Raw genomic sequence first — 17,996 nt, 5'->3', positions numbered from 1 at the left:
CACAAAATTCGGCAATAAAAGAAATCCAGCAAGAAGCCGTGGTGGATATTTAAATGTAGAAAAATTTCTTCTTTATTGTGAATTACGTCTTCTTAGTGAAAAAGCAATTGATACAAAACATTACAATCATATTGCGTCAGACTGACACATTTCGGATCTTTGTCCTTTTTCAAAGTCTGAACTATTATGGGGGCCGCCATCTTGCCTGGTTTTCTCCTCTGCTCTGTTAACAGCATGCACTGATATGCTTTACAGCAATAGTCTGGAGCTGACACATTGAGATCTACATGTTTTCTAGACAAGCTCTCTGCAAGAAGAGGAGTAGATTCGCTGTGATGTCATCTGTTGTCAGTATTGCCTGTAATTGTAAAGATATTCTAAAGAGGTGTTATCTTCTATTGTAGTACTATGTGTGATGTATAAGGGGTAGAGATGAGTGAACAGTGAAATGTTCGAAGTCCAAAATTCGATTCAAGTAGCCGCTCAATACTCGACTGTTCAATCGAATATCGAACCCCATTATAGTCTATGGGGAAAAAATACTCGTTAAGGGGGAAACCACTATTCAACTCAGGAGGGTCACCAAGTCCACTATGACACCCCAGGAAATGATAACACCTCTGGAATGCAACTTGGACAGCAGGGGAAGCATGTCTGGGGGCATCTAACACGCACAAGTCCCTGTATTACCCCACTATCACAGCCTAACAACTACACACTTTACACACTCAATACAACCTCTCAGACAGTGGAAAAATAGTTGGAAACATTCTTTCCTCACCACTTGTGTGGATAGAAACACAAATTTTAAGCTAAAGAAACATTACCAAGCACCCCTTTAAATCAAGTTGCCCGTGACAACCACAGATGAAATAGGCAATGGGAAATCCAACAGTACTCACATTGTGTGTGTGTGTGTGTGTGTGTGTGGACAACTAACGCAGAAGATCCTCATGCTGAGCTGGCCTCATTACTGAACAAGTTCAATCAGGATAATCAGAATTTTGCACCTTTCTTTGAGTCGAGCCTTGCACCTGCAAAGTATTAGGCCCTTTCTGTGAGTGGAGCCTTGCAGCAGCAGAGTTTTTCACCTTTTTGTGAGTGGAGCCTTCCACCAGCAGAGTGTTAGGCCCTTTATTTGAGTGGAGCCTTGCACCAGTTAAGTGAGCATCCCTCACAGTGAGTTTGGGGAAATCAGGGTGGATTCAGCCTCTAACCAGCAGAGTTTGGGGAAATCAGGAACGTGCCCTCGATGGGTGAGTTTTTCTGGGCTGGCTATGATAGGGAACATCTTGGACCATTCTGGCTGTGGCCTGGCTTCGGCGAAGCAGGTGACCTCTGCCTCTAGCTACCCTCTTTGGTGCTGCACCTTCCTCAACATCGACACTGCTTTGCGCATTTTTAGGCTGTATTCACACTGAGTAACGCTGGCGTTTTTTGTGCTTATTTTTGCACATAGCGCCGTGTGTACGCCGCGTTAATGCTGCACTATTTTGCGGTGGCGTTGCCCGGCGTTAACGCGGCGCTATGTGCAAAAATAAGCACAAAAAACGCCAGCGTTACTCAGTGTGAATACAGCCTTAGATGGTTTTGATGGTTTGGTGGGTACACATCGTTACAACCTGGATGAAGTGTATATAGCCTGAGAATTATAATGTATATCCCACTGGGTTTTTTGTGGGTATACACTGTGACAACCTGGATGAAGCGTATATAACCTTAGAATTAGAATGTATATCCCACTGACTTTTTGTGGGTACACACCGTGACAACCTGATGAAGCGTATACAGTGTATATAAGAATTTCAGTGTATACCCCTTAGTTTCAGGGGGGGAGGGGAAACAAACCGTTGAGCCCTGGATTAAGCATATATAGGGTATATGGGCATACAATTTCAGTGTATCCCATTTAGCTTAATCCCCACCGCGGAAAGCTGGGTTGCGCAGCTACAGCCTGGCTTAATTGCTGTGAATCCCACTTTAGCGTTTGTGGGTAGTCACTGTGCCAAGCTTGTTTCAGCTTCTCCCTTTAGTGTAGCTCTTAAAAGAGCTGTTGTGGTTTTTCTTCTTTGCTATTCCTGCCTAGCAGAATCTAAAACCTATCTAGCCCTCAGCAGATGTCTCTCTCTAACTAAGCAAGCCGCAAATGAATCGGAGATGTCCTCGGCAGCCAATGACTTTTTCCTAGTTTTTTTCATGGCCTCTGTTGTCGTAGTTCCTGTCCCACCTCCCCTACTCTGTTATTGGTGCAGAAAAAGCGCCAGGGAAGGTGGGAGGGGAATCGAATTTTAAGTGCATTTGCCACGTGGCGTTCCTATTGAGTCGAACATTGCGAACAGCGTGATGTCTAATCGGACATGTACTCGATAGAACGCTGTTCGCTCATCTCTAGAGATGAGCGAACAGTAAAATGTTCGAGATTTGATATTCGTTTCGAGTACCCCTCAATATTGGACTACTAGAATCGAATATTGAACCCTATTATAGTCTATGGGGGGAAAATTCTCGTTTCAGGGGTAGGCAATGTTCGATCAAATTATACTTAACAAGTCCACGAGTGAGGGTCGGCTGGATCCTCCAAGAAGTCTTCTCCGTGCAGCGTCCCCGCGGCATCTTTCGGCTCTGAATTTACTCTGCCAGGCATCGGGCCTGGGCAGAGCCGACTGTGCATATGAAAGAGGACCAAGGGCTGGGCCCACAGGTTCAGCAGGTACACGATGCCACACAGACGCACACAGTGTTTTAATCCCCAGGACAAAGTTTACTGAATAAGTCACAGAATAGCGATCTGGGAAAACATGTAACACGGTATAAACAGAGAAGAAATACAAACTAATATGCAACAGAATATTGCAGCAAACTAACACTATACTCCTAGTTCCCACAGTTACTTAACAGGTACCAGATACAAGTCCTTTAAGAACACGGTTCTCCTGGATCGGTCCCTCGTTGGGGTGCACCCTAAGTATTGCGCAATACTATTTGTAATCCACAGTGAAATGGGGTCTTCACATAAAAGTACAGTTATATCCTATGCTCCAGCTCTCCACTTAACAGACAGGCCAATTTCCCAGATGATAAGGTGTCAGCGTAAGAGTCCCTTATATATCACCACGTGGAACACGTGGACGCGGCCAAGCCGTACTTACAAGTCCTTGAGGCCTTCCTCTCATGTGGTCTCCTTTACCTTCTGAGCTTCAGAGCTTTCCAGACTCAGTCCCAAAAGTAGCACCACAGACTCTGTGTCTCCAGACTCAGTCCACAGCCAGCATGGCAGTTCTTCCATCCAGCAGAGCACAGGCTGCCTTCCAGCATGTCAGGTCTCCACTGTCCCCTCAGCACATCACCTCCAGCCAGGACCCTTCTCTCCACAGAACTCTACTTCCTGTTTCCTGGTAATGGATGATGCAAATGACTATCTCCAGTGCAAGGTATCAAAACTGCAATCCCAGCACACTGCCAGACTTGTAGGAGTCCAAAATGTCCCAGTAATTATCTGTAATCAGAGTTTGCAACCTCGAACAATATTTACATTCTGAAGAATTAATTGCATTAATTCCCTATGGGCATTTATTAATTTGCTGCCACCTACTGACCAAAGTTAGTTACTGACAGTTTACTACATCACACCCTTACACATGTCCGCACTACAAGCGGACATGCGCAGTCGGCTCTGCCCATGCCCGATGCCTGGCAGAGTGAATGAAGAGCCGGAAGGCACTGCGGGGAAGCTGCACGGAGAAGACTTCTAAAGGTAGGAGAAGAACCAGTGTTGATTGGCCGACTGTATAGCATTCGGCCAATCAATGTTGGTTCTGCATCGAACTTTTACATTCGAACAGCGAGTGGTACTCGATTGAGTACGAGTATTTCGAATACCGTAGTATTTGATCGAATACCTACTCGATCAAATACTACTCGCTCATCTCTACTCATCTCTAATAAGGGGTGATTGCTGCAAAGAAACCCCTACAGATTTGGCAAGTATTTGGTGATGTGTTCCCTTTAATGCTAGCTTTGTTTTTGAGTATTGTCCTATTATCCACATTGGTAACTGTTCCCTTAACCAGGCTATAATACCATTAAAATATATATATCAGATTAGACTGAAATGCATGTGGGTACATTCTGTAACAGATAGAAGTACGGGCTGAAATACTTATTAAATAACACTCAGTACTCTGGATCTTCTTCTAAAAGGTTACTGTGATAAAATAGAGCGGTTCAATGCAGTCTGATGGTATCAACATCCCATCAATATGTCTATCATATCTAATGAAATCATCTAATTGACAAGAGTGAAATATGTTTTACTATAATCAAACACCTCTGTGCTACATTTCAAGGAAGTCCTTCAAAATGGTACTTTTTCATTTTTTTTTTTTTCAGCGTTGCGTCTTTTTTTCTAAGTTCCTGTGAGGAAGGGATCAGATATTTTTAGATTCCCATTTTCAAAAGATTAATTACAATAGCGCTTCAAGAGCAAAAGTGAGGAATAATTCTTCAAGTGTATTTTCATAGTTAATATGAGAAGTGTAATGGTCCTTAGCAAGCATTAGAGATTAATGTATATTCAAGTCTGCATATTTCTGAGATATATGACTTCCCTGAAATAATTCTTAGGGACCGGCTTCCTTTACCTTCTGTTTTAATGTCTTTTGTATTTTGTTTGTAAAATGAGTCAAATAAAAAGTAAGGGGTTGTTCACACCATGCTTAGATCAGCAATTTAACCGATCAGTTTTAGAGATGCAAAAAACTGATGCCTAAAGCAGATGAAAACTGATGATCACTGATGGATATGTCTTGTAGGGCAGACTACACGTTGTGTCACACAAAAAAAAAAACAGACACTGATCCGTTTTATTTAATATTGACTATGTAAACAGAGGGTCATCAGTTTTCATCCGTTTTCATCCATTTTTAGCATCAGGTTTTTTTGTATACATAAAACTGATCAGTAATGGGCTCGCTTTGGGGAGCCTTCATATGGAGTAACGCCGGGCTCAATGTGAGCTTATTTTTACTGCCGTAGAAATGCAAGGCTAGCATGTATGTCGCATTTACGCAGCGTTTTTTTTACTATGAGCGTATACGCGGCGTTTGCAGCAGCGTATACGCTCATAGTAAAAAAAAAAACACTGCGTAAACTCGATGTACACACTAACCTCGCATTTCTACGGCAGTAAAAATAAGCTCACATTGGCTCCCTTAAACTGGAAATTAACTGCTCGAGGTAGTGCATTCCATAGAACTGGTGCAGTTTCAGAGAAGTTTTAGGGATGGGAGTGGTAAGCTGGGATGATAGCGTTTGATAGTTTAGATCTTAGTGAAATGACACCTGGGTGTTCCTCTGCTAAGGGTACAGGACTACCTCACTGCATCAATGCCTTCCACTCGCACACCACCTCCTCACCACGCCCTCTCTCTGTAGGTGTCCCCCAAGGCTCCGTCCTAGGACCCCTGCTGTTCTCCATCTACACCCTTGGCCTTGGCCAACTCATAGAATCTCATGGTTTTCAATACCATTGCTATGCCGATGACAACCAAATATACATCTCTGGACCAGACATTACCTCCCTGCGGGCCAGAGTTCCAGACTGTTTAGCAGCTGTAGCCTCCATCCTGTCCTCCCGCTTTCTCAAACTCAACATGGAGAAAACTGAGTTCATCATCTTCTCCTCACCCCATATGGCCCCTCCACCTGACCCATATATCAAAGTTAATGGAACCACAATTACCCCTGTCTCACAGGCCCGATGCCTTGGGGTAACCCTGGACTCTGACCTATCCTTCAAGTCACACGTTCAAACCCTCAACACCTCCTGCCGCCTCCAACTCAAGAACATCCACCGAATCCGCGCCTTCCTCACCCCTGAAACCACTAAGATGCTTGTCCAGGCCCTCATAATCTCCCGCTTAGACTACTGCAACACCCTTTTCCATGGACTCCCAGCAAACATCCTCGCCCCCTCCAGTCCACCTTAAATTGCGCTGCTCACTTAATTCACCTCCCCCCCCCCCCTGCTCTTCATCGGCAGCTACCCTACCTGGTATATCTACCTGTATATTTTGTGTACTGTATGTAACCCCCAAATGTAAAGCACCATGGAATTAATGGTGCTATATAAATAAACAATAATAATAATCAGTGGGAGAATGGATGGAGCCATGTACCATAAAATCCTGAGTGACAACCTCCTTCCCTCCGCCAGGACGTTAAAAATTGGTCATGGCTGGGTCTTCCAGCAGGATAATGACCCAAAACATACAGCCAAGGTAACAAAGGAGTGTCTCAAAAAGAAACACATCATAAGGTCATGAAGTGGCCTAGCCAGTCTTCAGACCTTAATCCCATAGAAAACTAATGGAGGGAGCTGAACCTCCGAGTTGTCAAGCAATAGCCAGGGATCAAATACTTATTTCATTCACTACATCAGTTATCAAATCTGGTGCAAAGTTAAAGTGGAGAAGTTGGCCTTGGCAAAAGTTCAAGTTGTGTCTTTGAGAATGCTGGAAACAATATGAGGGTAACTCCACTTTTTCTTTGCATTCGTTTTCCTAGATCTCTATGGTGCGGTGATAGTATAAGATAAAATGTCATCATGTTTGGAATCAGATTAGAATGTGTCATTTACATCCCTCGCGCTGCTCTTGCACATTTCTCTTTCCATTCCCACTTGCAGCGTTCGCCTCTTAGATGTATCCACAGAACAAGGACAGCTCCAGGTGTTCAATAAAACTCAATATTGACAAAACCCAATTACATTTGTGTTTGTCAGATGCGGCTATTGTCACTTAATATTATCCTGCACCGCTCATTATGTTCAGTGGGAACATTTCAGATGGAAGATGTGTAATAATCTATTGTAATGATATGGAGGATAGAGCTGTGCTCGCCAGTCTATTGCGATAGCATCATCTGCCAATAGTCTCGTGTTTACGGAGAGCTGCAGATCATTCCTTAGTATCTGCTATTGATTTACAGGCTGCAGCAGCTTACCTGTGCTCCTGTTATAGAGATAACATACATCGCCTATCCACTATAGACTACAATTTAAATGGATTATTCTCATTCACAAAGCTCTCCACTGTGATACACCTTCCTACCTCTCCTATCTCATCTCTGTCTACCACCCTTACTTTACAGTCTGCAAATGACCTAAGACTAACATCTCCCATAAGCAGAATATACCACTCCCATTTCCAAGACTTTTCTTGAGCTGCACCAGTTCTCTGTGATGCTCTACATTAGACGTTTAAGGTTAATCTCCAGCACGAGCAGTTTGAAGTGTGCCCTAAAAAACACATCTTTTAGGTAGGTCTATCACCATCAATCTAAGGGCCCTATTACACCTGCAGATGTAAGAACAGGACAAACGTACATTGAAATTAAAGGAAATCTATCACTTCCACCAAGCGTTGTCACCTGCCACCAGCACATTACATAGCATATTACAGTGATAAACATCATACTTTTGTCTGTCTATGTATGTTACTTGTCAGGGTCTGGGGTTGCTAGGTGGGGTGGCATAGACACAAAAGTCCAGTTTCTTTAGTCCAAAACAAAGGTAGAGTTTATTTTCACTCAAAAATATAGTGCAGCAACAAAAGGAAACAATACAAAAATAAATACCTGCCCGGCTAGGCTCTAACTAAACATAGAATAGGTTACCTCACCTAGAATAACAGAAATCCAAAAGCCAGTAGAATCATTCAGGACACAGCTCCAAAAATATGACCTCTTTCTTTGGCTCTCTAGCCAAGCTCTGCCACAGTCTTCTGCTGGAGCTGACTTCTTAAGCCTCCCTTGATGACCAGACTCTCTGCAGCTGAGTCGCTGCCAGAAAATCCCCAAAGTGTGGACTGGAGGGGGGTGGAATGACAGGTTCCACTACCAACCTACCTGCCATTCCTAAAAATCCAGCCCAATACTGAGCATTTACCAAAATGCTCAGCAGACGAAAGTTGTCTGCTGAGAACAAACATTCCTTCTTGAGTTTTCTCATCTCACCCACCTTAGTAGTCTCGGTGAGATGTACACCCCCTCCATTACCTGACCAGCCATCGGCTTACACGCTGTTATAGATTTTGAGAAAAACAACATTGAAGTTTTATAGAAATGAGGCAGTTGGTGCACTGGGGAGGGTCTTCATCCCTGGGAGAGCTGTTCATGCTACACAAGTAGGATGATGATGTCATTGAAGTGGAAAAATCAATTCCTACTGGATGGGGTGGGCTGGGAAGGAGATGGTAAGGCTCTGAGTGGCAAGAACATTGCTCCAGGGAGCTGAAGCCCCACCCTGTGCACCAACTGTCATATCTGAATAAGACTACAAATTTACAAAGGTATGTTTCTTATCACTGTAATGTGCTCAGTATAAACAGTACAATATTCTTAGCAGAGGTGGTTGACTCCTTTGAAATCAGCAACACAGTTAGGTCCGATTCAGCTGAATGTAAGTGTTTTATCCCTAGGAAAATTCTTGCCTCCATTGCCAGGACACTCATTTATTTCACAATATGCAAATGACCAGTCTGGTGCACCAAGCACGGCTCCATTGCTCCAAACTGCTACTCCCCACACTGCTCTAATATATTGGGGTAAACACAATAAGACAGGGACAGGTAAGATCTCAGCTTAACTTCTTGGCTCTATCACTTAAAGAATGGTGGAGATGTGGAGGATATGTTGAAGTAGTGTGAGGAGTAGCGGTTTGGAGCAATGGAGGTGTCCTTGGTGCTCCAAATTGTTAATTTTCTTAGAAATAAATAAATGAATCTCAGCAATGGTGGCATGGAAAACAGAAAAATATCCCACCCCCTTACTTAATGCTCTGTGTAGAGTCAAGACTAGGTTACAATACTGTAGATCAGCTCTTATTCTCTGCATAATCTCAACGTGGCCACCACTACACAGAGTATGGAGTCGTCTATTTCAGCCTTGCTGATGACTGTGTGTTAGGTCAGTTTTTCCTGGATGGCACACAAAAGGGTCCATTCACACGGAGTAAATGTGCGCTCATTTTGGCAAAATACACGTGTAAAGAATACATGTGTAAAAGTAAGACTCCCATTGACTTCAATCACATTTTAAACGTGTATTTTGACGTGTATTTTTACACATGAAAAAAAATGTAATTGAAGTCAATGGGAGTCTTATTTTTACACATGTATTTTTTATACGTGTATTTTGCCAAAATGAGCACGCGTTTACTCCGTGTGAATGGACCCTAACCCATTAATTTCTATGAACCCATACACGTGACCATGAATTACATGGACCGCAAAATATTGAATAGGTCGTATTCCTGTTCGATTTTGATGCCCTGCTTTTGTGGCTCCTATTTAATGAAAGGGACCGTGGAAGAGCGGGAGGCACATGGGTGGCATTCATGTGTTGCCTGCACACCACTTTTGCCATTTTTTAATGGCAGCTGGTTAGCACATGGTCATGTGGAACCGACTTAAGACAGTGATCAGGATGCAGACAATGGTGCACCGTCATGCAGCAAAGATGTCTTCTGGGGTGGTACAAGATGAACATCTACCTTGTCAATCTCAAAGCTGACAGTTTTTGGATAACCATGAACATAGCAATTATCCGTAATACCTAGGAAAGTATACGGCTGGAGAAAATCTGTGTGTGCCACACTTAGAAAAGACGGAGATGGTTGGTAAAGGGATTACTATTCTACTTTAATATGTATTTGACCTTGAACTTTTCTCACCAGGGAGCTACACATGATTGATTCTTCTGATGGAAACTGGAAGTTATCCATTTTAATATGCTAATGCATTTTACACAGCAGTATACACTGAGACAATGAGATTGAAAACATAATAATAAGTTATACTTGCCAGTCATGGGACTGTCTTCAGCCGAATGTTAAATCTCTTTTGAGACGTGAAGACATCTGGTCACCAAGGATGTATGCTACGACTGTAATTAGTCAGGCAGCGTAGAAAGTACAGAGAAATTTACATCACTTTTACATAAAAGGAGCCTGTATATTGTGCTTCTGGCAGGAATACTTTTGTGAAAAAAAAAATTATTTTTTCTTCCAGTTTCCCCTCCCCCACTCTAGAGGAAGCTCTCATGGGCAGACAAGGATTATTCGTAGAGCTTATGCTCAAGATTTCTACACCAACATGATGGAGGAGAGTTACCAACTTTGGGCAGAGTTGGAGAAGGAGTCTGGAATCAAACTGTACAGGTAACATCTTAAAGATTTGGATTGTTTAGAACAATGGTCTGTGAGTCACTTACAGTTCCTGAGGAAGTCTCCGAGGTCAGCGAGCAGGGGTGAGATGCAGTTGTTTCTCTCCTATTCTGCCCATCCGGATGTTCTAGATTATAAACCAGTACTTATCTCTCGGCTCCTGGGCCCTTCCTCTACGTTCTGTTCTACAAGCATCTTACATGTAAGGCCTGGATCACATCTGTGTTCGGTAGTCAATTCGGGGAGTTCACTTGGGGACCACCCGAATGGAAACCTATACGCATTAAAAAGCAGTTAGTTAAGAAACTACACGGACCCTATTGAGTATAATGGGTGTGTGTGGTTTTTGTTCAGTGTCCGCATGAGTCATGCAGAGAGAAAAGTACTGCAAGTAGCATTTTTCTCCGCATGTTTCATGCAGAAATCACATGGACCCAATTATAGTCTATGGGGGTCCGTGTGATTTCTTAGCTAACCACTTTTTAATGTGTATAGGTTTCCGTTAGGGGATTTCCCAAACGGAATACCGATGTGAACTGGGCCTCACAGTATTGCATCCAGAGCAGGGAAAGCCCATGGTTGAAGAGCAGTCAGGTAAGTACTGTACTAATAATCATCTCTGTATGCGGGTAGTGATGGGTGGACTGTTCATCGTATGGGAGACACTGTGGGTGGGGGGACAACTGTTGGGGGCCATTTGACTGTATGGGGCCAACATAAGGAATGCAGCCTATGAATTTCAGCCTATCAACTTCTATTTTTTACTATGTTGAGCTCATTTACCAGGTTTAGAGCCATTTTAGGTCTAGTTAAGATTCATTGTTTTGAAGAAATATGACTGTTCACATTACTATGAAGGATTTGCATATGTTTTTCATGGGACAGCAGTAGCGTTTTTTAGGTGACTTATTGTAAGACCTTCATTAACTGGTTCGAAATGGGCACCTTTATACATAGAGGTTATCAGTAGTCAATGTTGACCTGCTTTCACTCATTGAGTACATATTGTCTTCACTCTAAAGTACAATGTCCATATCCAGGTCACAAAATTCTTTGTCTGTTATCCAGCATGTTCTAGCTGCCCATGTCTAAGCATTGCAAGAGTAAAAAAAATAAGCCTATGGGCTAGTTCACACGGGGCAATAAGGGGAGAATTTTGGCGCGGAACCCCCTCACAATAGAGGTCTATGTAGACTGCTAGCAAACTTTTTTATGCTCGCAGAAAAAAGAAGCGAGCTGCCCTTTCTTGATTTCTTGCCCTTTCTTGATTTCACGATTTCCTTCACGGTACGTCCGCATCAAAACAATCCCTCCGGACTAGGCCCATTCATTTGGGCCTACTCCGAAGCGGGAAACTGCGACTGTCAGTCGCGGCTAGCCGCGGCAGGCGTATTTTGATCCTGATTTTGACGCGCTTCCCACGTCAAAATCAGGACCAATATACACGGTCACTAGCCCCATGTGAAATAGCCCTTAAGATGGATTCACACGGGGTCTTTTGGACCAGATTTTGACATGGAATCCGCATAAAAATCCAGCTCAAAAAATCGCCTCCTATTGACTTAAAAAAAAAGCGACCTGCCCGTTCTTGCTGTAGATTCCGTGGCTGAATCAGCCACAGGTGTCTGCAGTGCGACACTCCCTCCCAACTAGGCCCATTCATTTGGGACTAATCCGGAGTGGAATGCCGCGACTGGATGTCAGTGCACTGCAGAAAAAGATCTGCATTTTTCTTTTTTTGCCATTTCACTTCTCAAAAATTCTTTCATAAAAAGCAATCAAAAGATCAAAAATTTTCCAATATGTTAAGAAATAAAAGCAGCCTGTCCCGCAAAAAAAAATTAAAAAAAAAAATCATCCAGTCCCATCAAGGAAAATATAAATTTATAGATTTCTCTATTATTTTCCTGCCGAATCTAAGGACAGCTAAGTATTGACAGTCATATAGTTTTAGTACTGTATTTTAGTAATTTTTCTACTGCAACCCTATTGTCATATACTTAGTTTTTCAATGTACACCCCTAAAAGATCAGTGTCCCTCAATTTCTCAGTCGCCCTGGTAATGGGTTACACGAGATAATTATTTCTAGCCGCCAATGCTTTGAGATAAAGGACGGAGGTCTCCAGCCGCCTATCATTAGGTATTAATTATTCTAATTCTGTCACCCTTTCTCATATAAATTAACTTCTTTCTTATTAATTATCTCAGTTGGTTTCAGCAGCTCTCAGAAAGTACATAGTCTTTTGTTCCTCCGCCACGTGACCTCCTTCCATCAATATCTTTCTCTCATTTGCTCTGGCTGCCTAATGGCAGATTTATCATCTGTCTGTATCACGATACACAAAGGGGGCACAAAGCAATCCTACTGTGCCAATGATTTCTACGCTACTCTGACCTTCAGCTGTCCTCCATATACCCACAGCAGTTTGTACAAGCATTGACAAAGCCTTGTAACATTGTCACTCACCTACCCCACAGCTCCGAGAATAAGAATAGTCTTATTGCTGAATTCAGCTGAAAAATAATTGTCGACATTGATTTGAATGTCTTTGATTCCTGAAATTTTTCTGGATTATTGATCATTTTTACACAGAAAGGCTTTAAATTGAGTAGGCATGAAAATGGGAAATGGACGTCAGTTCACAATGTTTTCATATATCTGTATAATCATTTCTTAATACAGGTAGTCCTCGACTTACGATGTTGATCCGTTCTTACGTGGCGTTGTAAACCGAATTTCGATGTAAGTCGGAAACATACCATGCGACGCCGCGTAGGAACGGATCAACGTGATTTAGTGTTCAGCGGCCATATACCGTACAGTACAGTCTTCCTCGGTTCCGAACCGCTGCACACTAAATCACGTACTGTACAGGGAGAGCTGGCAGCTTGCGTTTATGCGGGAGCTTACTTTTAATCATAGGAATGCATTGGCCAGCGTTGATTGGCCAGTGTACAGCATTCGGCCAATCAACGCTGGCCAGGAGGCGGAGTCTAAAATCGGACCACAATGGAGACTGCTGTGGTCCGATCTTAGACTCCGCCTCCTCACAGACGAGCCTCCTGCAGAACCAGCGTTGATTGGCCGAATGCTGTACACTGGCCAATCAACGCTGGTCAATTCATTCCTATGAGAAAAAGTAAGCTCCCTTGTAACAGCAAGCTGCCAGCTCTCTTCCGACGAGCAAGGACGAGCCTGCTGCAGAACCAGCGTTGATTTGCTGCAAGCTCGTCCTTGTTAGCCGGGAGTGCTGGCACCTTTCTGTTACGAGGGAGCTTTACTTTTTAGCTCATCTCTAGTTGTAACAATGAAACGTCGTAACCCGAGGACTACCTGTATTCCTTTGTACTTTTCTGCATAGACTTAAAATTAAAAAATACCATTGTACGGGGTGGGCCATAAGTATAGATACATCCAGATAAAATGGAAGTGGTTGCTGTTATCACCTTACCATTTGTGGCATATTAGTACGTGGGAGGGGGAAACATTTAAGGTCGGGTGATGTCCATGGTGGCCATCTGCAAAGCCACCATTTTGGATTCAACTTCATCAATGGAAATCTAAATTCCACTGGGTATGTGCAATTGCTACGTGATGGTGTGTTACCCTCTCTGTGTGTATCCATACTTATGGCTCCCCCTGTAGTTGAGTCCTCCACCATGAAGGGGGCTTCAAATCTTAATGCATAGTGTGTATTATTGCCTGATATGCCACCTCCATTTCAAAGAGCAGGAAGAGCTGGGAAGATTAAAATATATATGTTTGTGGGAAAAGATTCAAAATAACATTCATTTAAATTTACTGTTATTTTTTCTTTTATGTAGATTGTGAGCCCCACATAGAGCTCACTATGTACATTTTTCCCTATCAGTATGTCTTTGGAATATGGGATCCATGCAAACACAGAGAGAACATACAAACTCCTTGCAGATGATTTTTTTTTTTGCCCTTGGTGGGATTTTAACACCAGGACTCCAGCGCTGCAATGCTAACCACTGAGCCACCTTGTGGCCACTTCATTTAAATTTTCTTTTAATATGGGTCTTAGGAGTCCAGTGGACGGTCTGCTGAGTTGAACCTCCGACTGGACTCCTAAGCATTGTACAAGCCAGGCTTTCTATAAATAAAATATAGGTTCACACTGGCTAGCGTTCAGCTTTCCGTTCTTCAGGTTTGGTTGGGGACCCAAAGAATGGAAACCCAATCCGAAGTTCGAACGCTAGTGTGAACCTAGCCGTATACTGAATATTTTCATATAAACCTATATACCAATTTTGTCAGCTCCTCCTGCTCTATTACATGCTGGTTCCCTTTAATCTGCACAAAAACTTTAACCTAAAAACGTGTTTAAAATTTTACACTTAATAAGTTGGAGCTTATATGGATGCTTTTAGTGTTTTTGCTTTAAACAACTAATTTTGGAAGAGCAAAATTGTTAGCGTATTAATCTGAAAAATGATGGTCATTCCGAAAACATTACTTTGTAGTGCACTCATGTCTAATAAACTTCCTACGTTGAGAGATGCTTTAAGCAGAGAGGGTAATTATTTTACAGGGATAATTTAGATTTGGAAGAATAATCTATGAGAAGATTACAGGCCAAGCGTACTAGCAAAAGAGTGTGGAAACAAGCCCACAAGTGTATGGGAAGGGGGATATGACTATTGATGATATCCTTTCCAACCCAGTGGGGAGGATTTATCAACAGCTTTGGGGGACGCCACTTGTTGTTGGAGGGGTTAACCAGGAGGATATTGGGCACGTTCTGAACAGGTTTATTATTGGTAAGAGAAAGATACACACAGCGCATGGTAGAGTGGTATGTTCTCTATAAGGATGTATGAGTGACAAGAACATGCCTACCTGGTTCGGTTGTGCAATGTGGGCGCAACTCGAATAAAAGTGTGCCAGAAGTACTCAATATGTAGTGGAATCCTGTGTCAACTGAAACCTAGAGAGCCTTGTCACATCTTGCTGGGGGCTAAGGATGAATTAGACATGGGCATATAGTTTTTTTGCTGTCTGGAATAGCCCACGGTGTCAAGCAAGTTGCTTCAGATGTCTAAGACAGTATCCCATGTGTAAGGTTCCCGGGCCACACAACTCTTTATTGATTGAACCTGATGGAAGGAGCAGAACTTTCGAGAAATGAATCGTCCAAATAAAGTTGTGTCTAGACTGCACCATCATGTCAGACTTCCTTTCCAGGCAGGTAGTACCACTTGCAGCTTTAAACACTAAGATGCCATAGTCAAATTAGGGCGGGTTCACACCAGCGCCCCATCTCCATTATGCAGGTTTCTGTTTTCTGTCGGCAGAAGACGAAAACTGGCATTCACTGTCCGCTGGTGAGCGCCCGTGAGCGTCATTTGAATGGGTTTGAAAAGTGTCCGCCTGTGAGCGTCTTCTGCTCTCTGCGGCAAAACCGTTTATTTTTTAATCGGACACAAAGTCCTGCATGTCCAACTTTGTGTCCGGTTAAAAAAAACGGTTTCGCCGTGGAGAGCAGAAGACGCTCACAGGCGGACACTTTTCAAACCCATTCAAATGAATGGGTTTGAAAACTGCCTGCCGGTTTACGTCTCAGGCCCAGTTTCTTGGGCAGGAAACGGAAACCTGCATAACGAAGATCGGGCGCTGGTGTGAACCCGCCCTTACCAGTTATCAAAGGCTTTCAGGTTTGTCACAGAGGCAAGGTGTAACGTACGTGCAGTATATTTACTATATAAGTGATCAAATCCCCTTATATACATTTTTTTCTATTTATTCACACCTCTTTCTATGGATCATATACAAAATAAGCCAAAAATAAACATTTTAGGTATGAACATGTAAAAATATGCCTGAAATAATATAAAAGTATTTATTCCGCATGCTGAATGTCATAATGGAAAAAAAACTGTGCAAGTTGCTGCTTTTTGGTCAGTCTTTACCCCAAAAAATGGATAAAAAGTAATCAAAAAGTTGTTTGTGCCCCACAATTGTACCAATTAAAACACCCTCTAATTTTGTAATAAACAACATTGTTACACAGTTCTCTACGTCATTAAAAGTAACCTGTAATTTTATCCCTCGGTGGAAAATGGAAAAAACCCATAAAAATATGTCGCAACTGTATGTTTTTTCCCAATTTCATCCCCTTTAGAATTTCTTTCCAGCTTCTCAGTATATCTCATGGGATATTAAATGGTGCCAAAGTACAATTTGTCCCACAGAAAATAAGCTCTTATACAACTATGGAAGGGAAAAAGATAAATCTTATGGCTTTCGGAAAGCAGGTAGGAAAAGTGAAAATGAAAAAATAAAATTCACCATGGTAGGAAGGAGTTAAAATAGACCAAGATGTACCAAATTTATGGCAAATTGTCTGTGTAATAAATTTGGCACATTTTAATTCAAATATAGTTTAAAGGGATTCTACCACTAAATATGTAAATTTTTTTGTGCTTTAGACGTCGGAATAGCCTTGAGAAAGGCTATTCGTCTCTTACCTTTAGACGTGGTCTCCGCGGTGTCGTTCCTTAGAAATACCGATTTTTACCGGTATGCAAATGAGTTCTCTCGCAGCAATGGGGGGGGGGCAGCACTCAAACGGTGATGGGGGCGTGCCCACTGCTGCCAGAGAAATCTCTCCAGCGACGCCTCCATCTTCAGCTGCATCCTTCCCTTCTCTCGTCGTCTTCCGTCTGGGTCAGCTCCGACGCCTGCGCAGTTGGCTCTACTAGTATCTCACTGGCAGAGCTGACTGCGCAGGCGTCAGAGCTGACCCAGATGGAAGACGACGAGAGAAGAGGAGGATGCAGCTGAAGATTGAGGCGTCGCTGGAGAGAGTTCTTTGGCAGCAGTGGGGACGCCCCCATCACCATGTGAGCGCTGGGGCCCGCCCCAATTGCTGCGAGAGAACTCATTTGCATACTGGTAAAAAACGGTATTTCTAAGGAACAGTGGCGCGGAGATCACGTCTAAAGGTAAAAGACGAATAGCCTTTCTAAAGGCTATTCCGACATCTAAAGCACAAAAAATACATATTTAGTGGTAGAATCTAGAGATGAGCGAGTACTGTTCGGATCAGCTGATCCGAACAGCACGCACGCAATGAAATGAATGGAAGCACCTGGTACTTCCGCTTTGACGCCGGCCGGCAGCTTAACCCCCAGTGTGCCGGCTATGTCCATTCATTTCAATGCGTGCGTGCTGTTCGGATCGGCTGATCCGAACAATACTCGCTCATCTCTAGTAGAATCCCTTTAAGACTAGTGTATGAAACACCAGTTTTAGTGAATTTCCCCCATATTTACTGTACCCCAGTTTTCTCATGTAGTCTGATGGGAAATTCAAAAAATAGGAATAAGGCTAAGACACCATGTTGCGGAAACGCATTTTTTGTTGTAGATTTTGCTGCGTTTTTTTGAGCCAAAGCCAGGAGTGGCTACTAAAGGAATGAGAAATATATTGGAAGCTCTTATACATCTCCTTTCTGTTAAATCCACTCCTGACTTTGGCTCAAAAAACTGCAACAAAGAAGCTGCATTTCCGCAATGTGGAGTCTTAGCCTAATAGAGAAAACTAATTTTGGTGCTAAGTAAACCACTAGAGTACTAAGGATAATGCCAAGCCATTTTGTCACAGGGTCAGTTATTACACCACTGGGATTACTGTCATTTTTATCAAAGCTTTCAATATAAATACAAAGAGGAGAACAAAGCAGCACATAAGTGGAATCGGGGCCCTTTTTTCTTTTTAATTAATAAACTTTAGACAAATATCTGCAA

General features: G+C 42.8%; 1 protein-coding gene across 2 annotated transcripts in view; it reads left to right on the top strand.

The window, feature by feature from the left end:
• Positions 1-17,996, top strand: part of PIPOX (pipecolic acid and sarcosine oxidase) — a 228,954-nt gene that overhangs the window by 15,806 nt on the left and 195,152 nt on the right. For both annotated transcript variants that reach the window (XM_075263782.1, XM_075263781.1), the window contains exon 2: positions 10,068-10,216. In XM_075263782.1, the coding sequence (XP_075119883.1) occupies positions 10,068-10,216 (149 nt within the window). The remainder of the gene's footprint in view (positions 1-10,067; positions 10,217-17,996) is intronic.

The sequence above is a fragment of the Leptodactylus fuscus genome, chromosome 2, assembly GCF_031893055.1.
Source record: "Leptodactylus fuscus isolate aLepFus1 chromosome 2, aLepFus1.hap2, whole genome shotgun sequence".
NCBI classification, from domain to species: Eukaryota; Metazoa; Chordata; class Amphibia; order Anura; family Leptodactylidae; genus Leptodactylus; species Leptodactylus fuscus.
The sequence above is the reverse complement of the archived record's forward strand: the minus strand, read 5'-3'. Positions and strand labels throughout refer to the sequence as shown.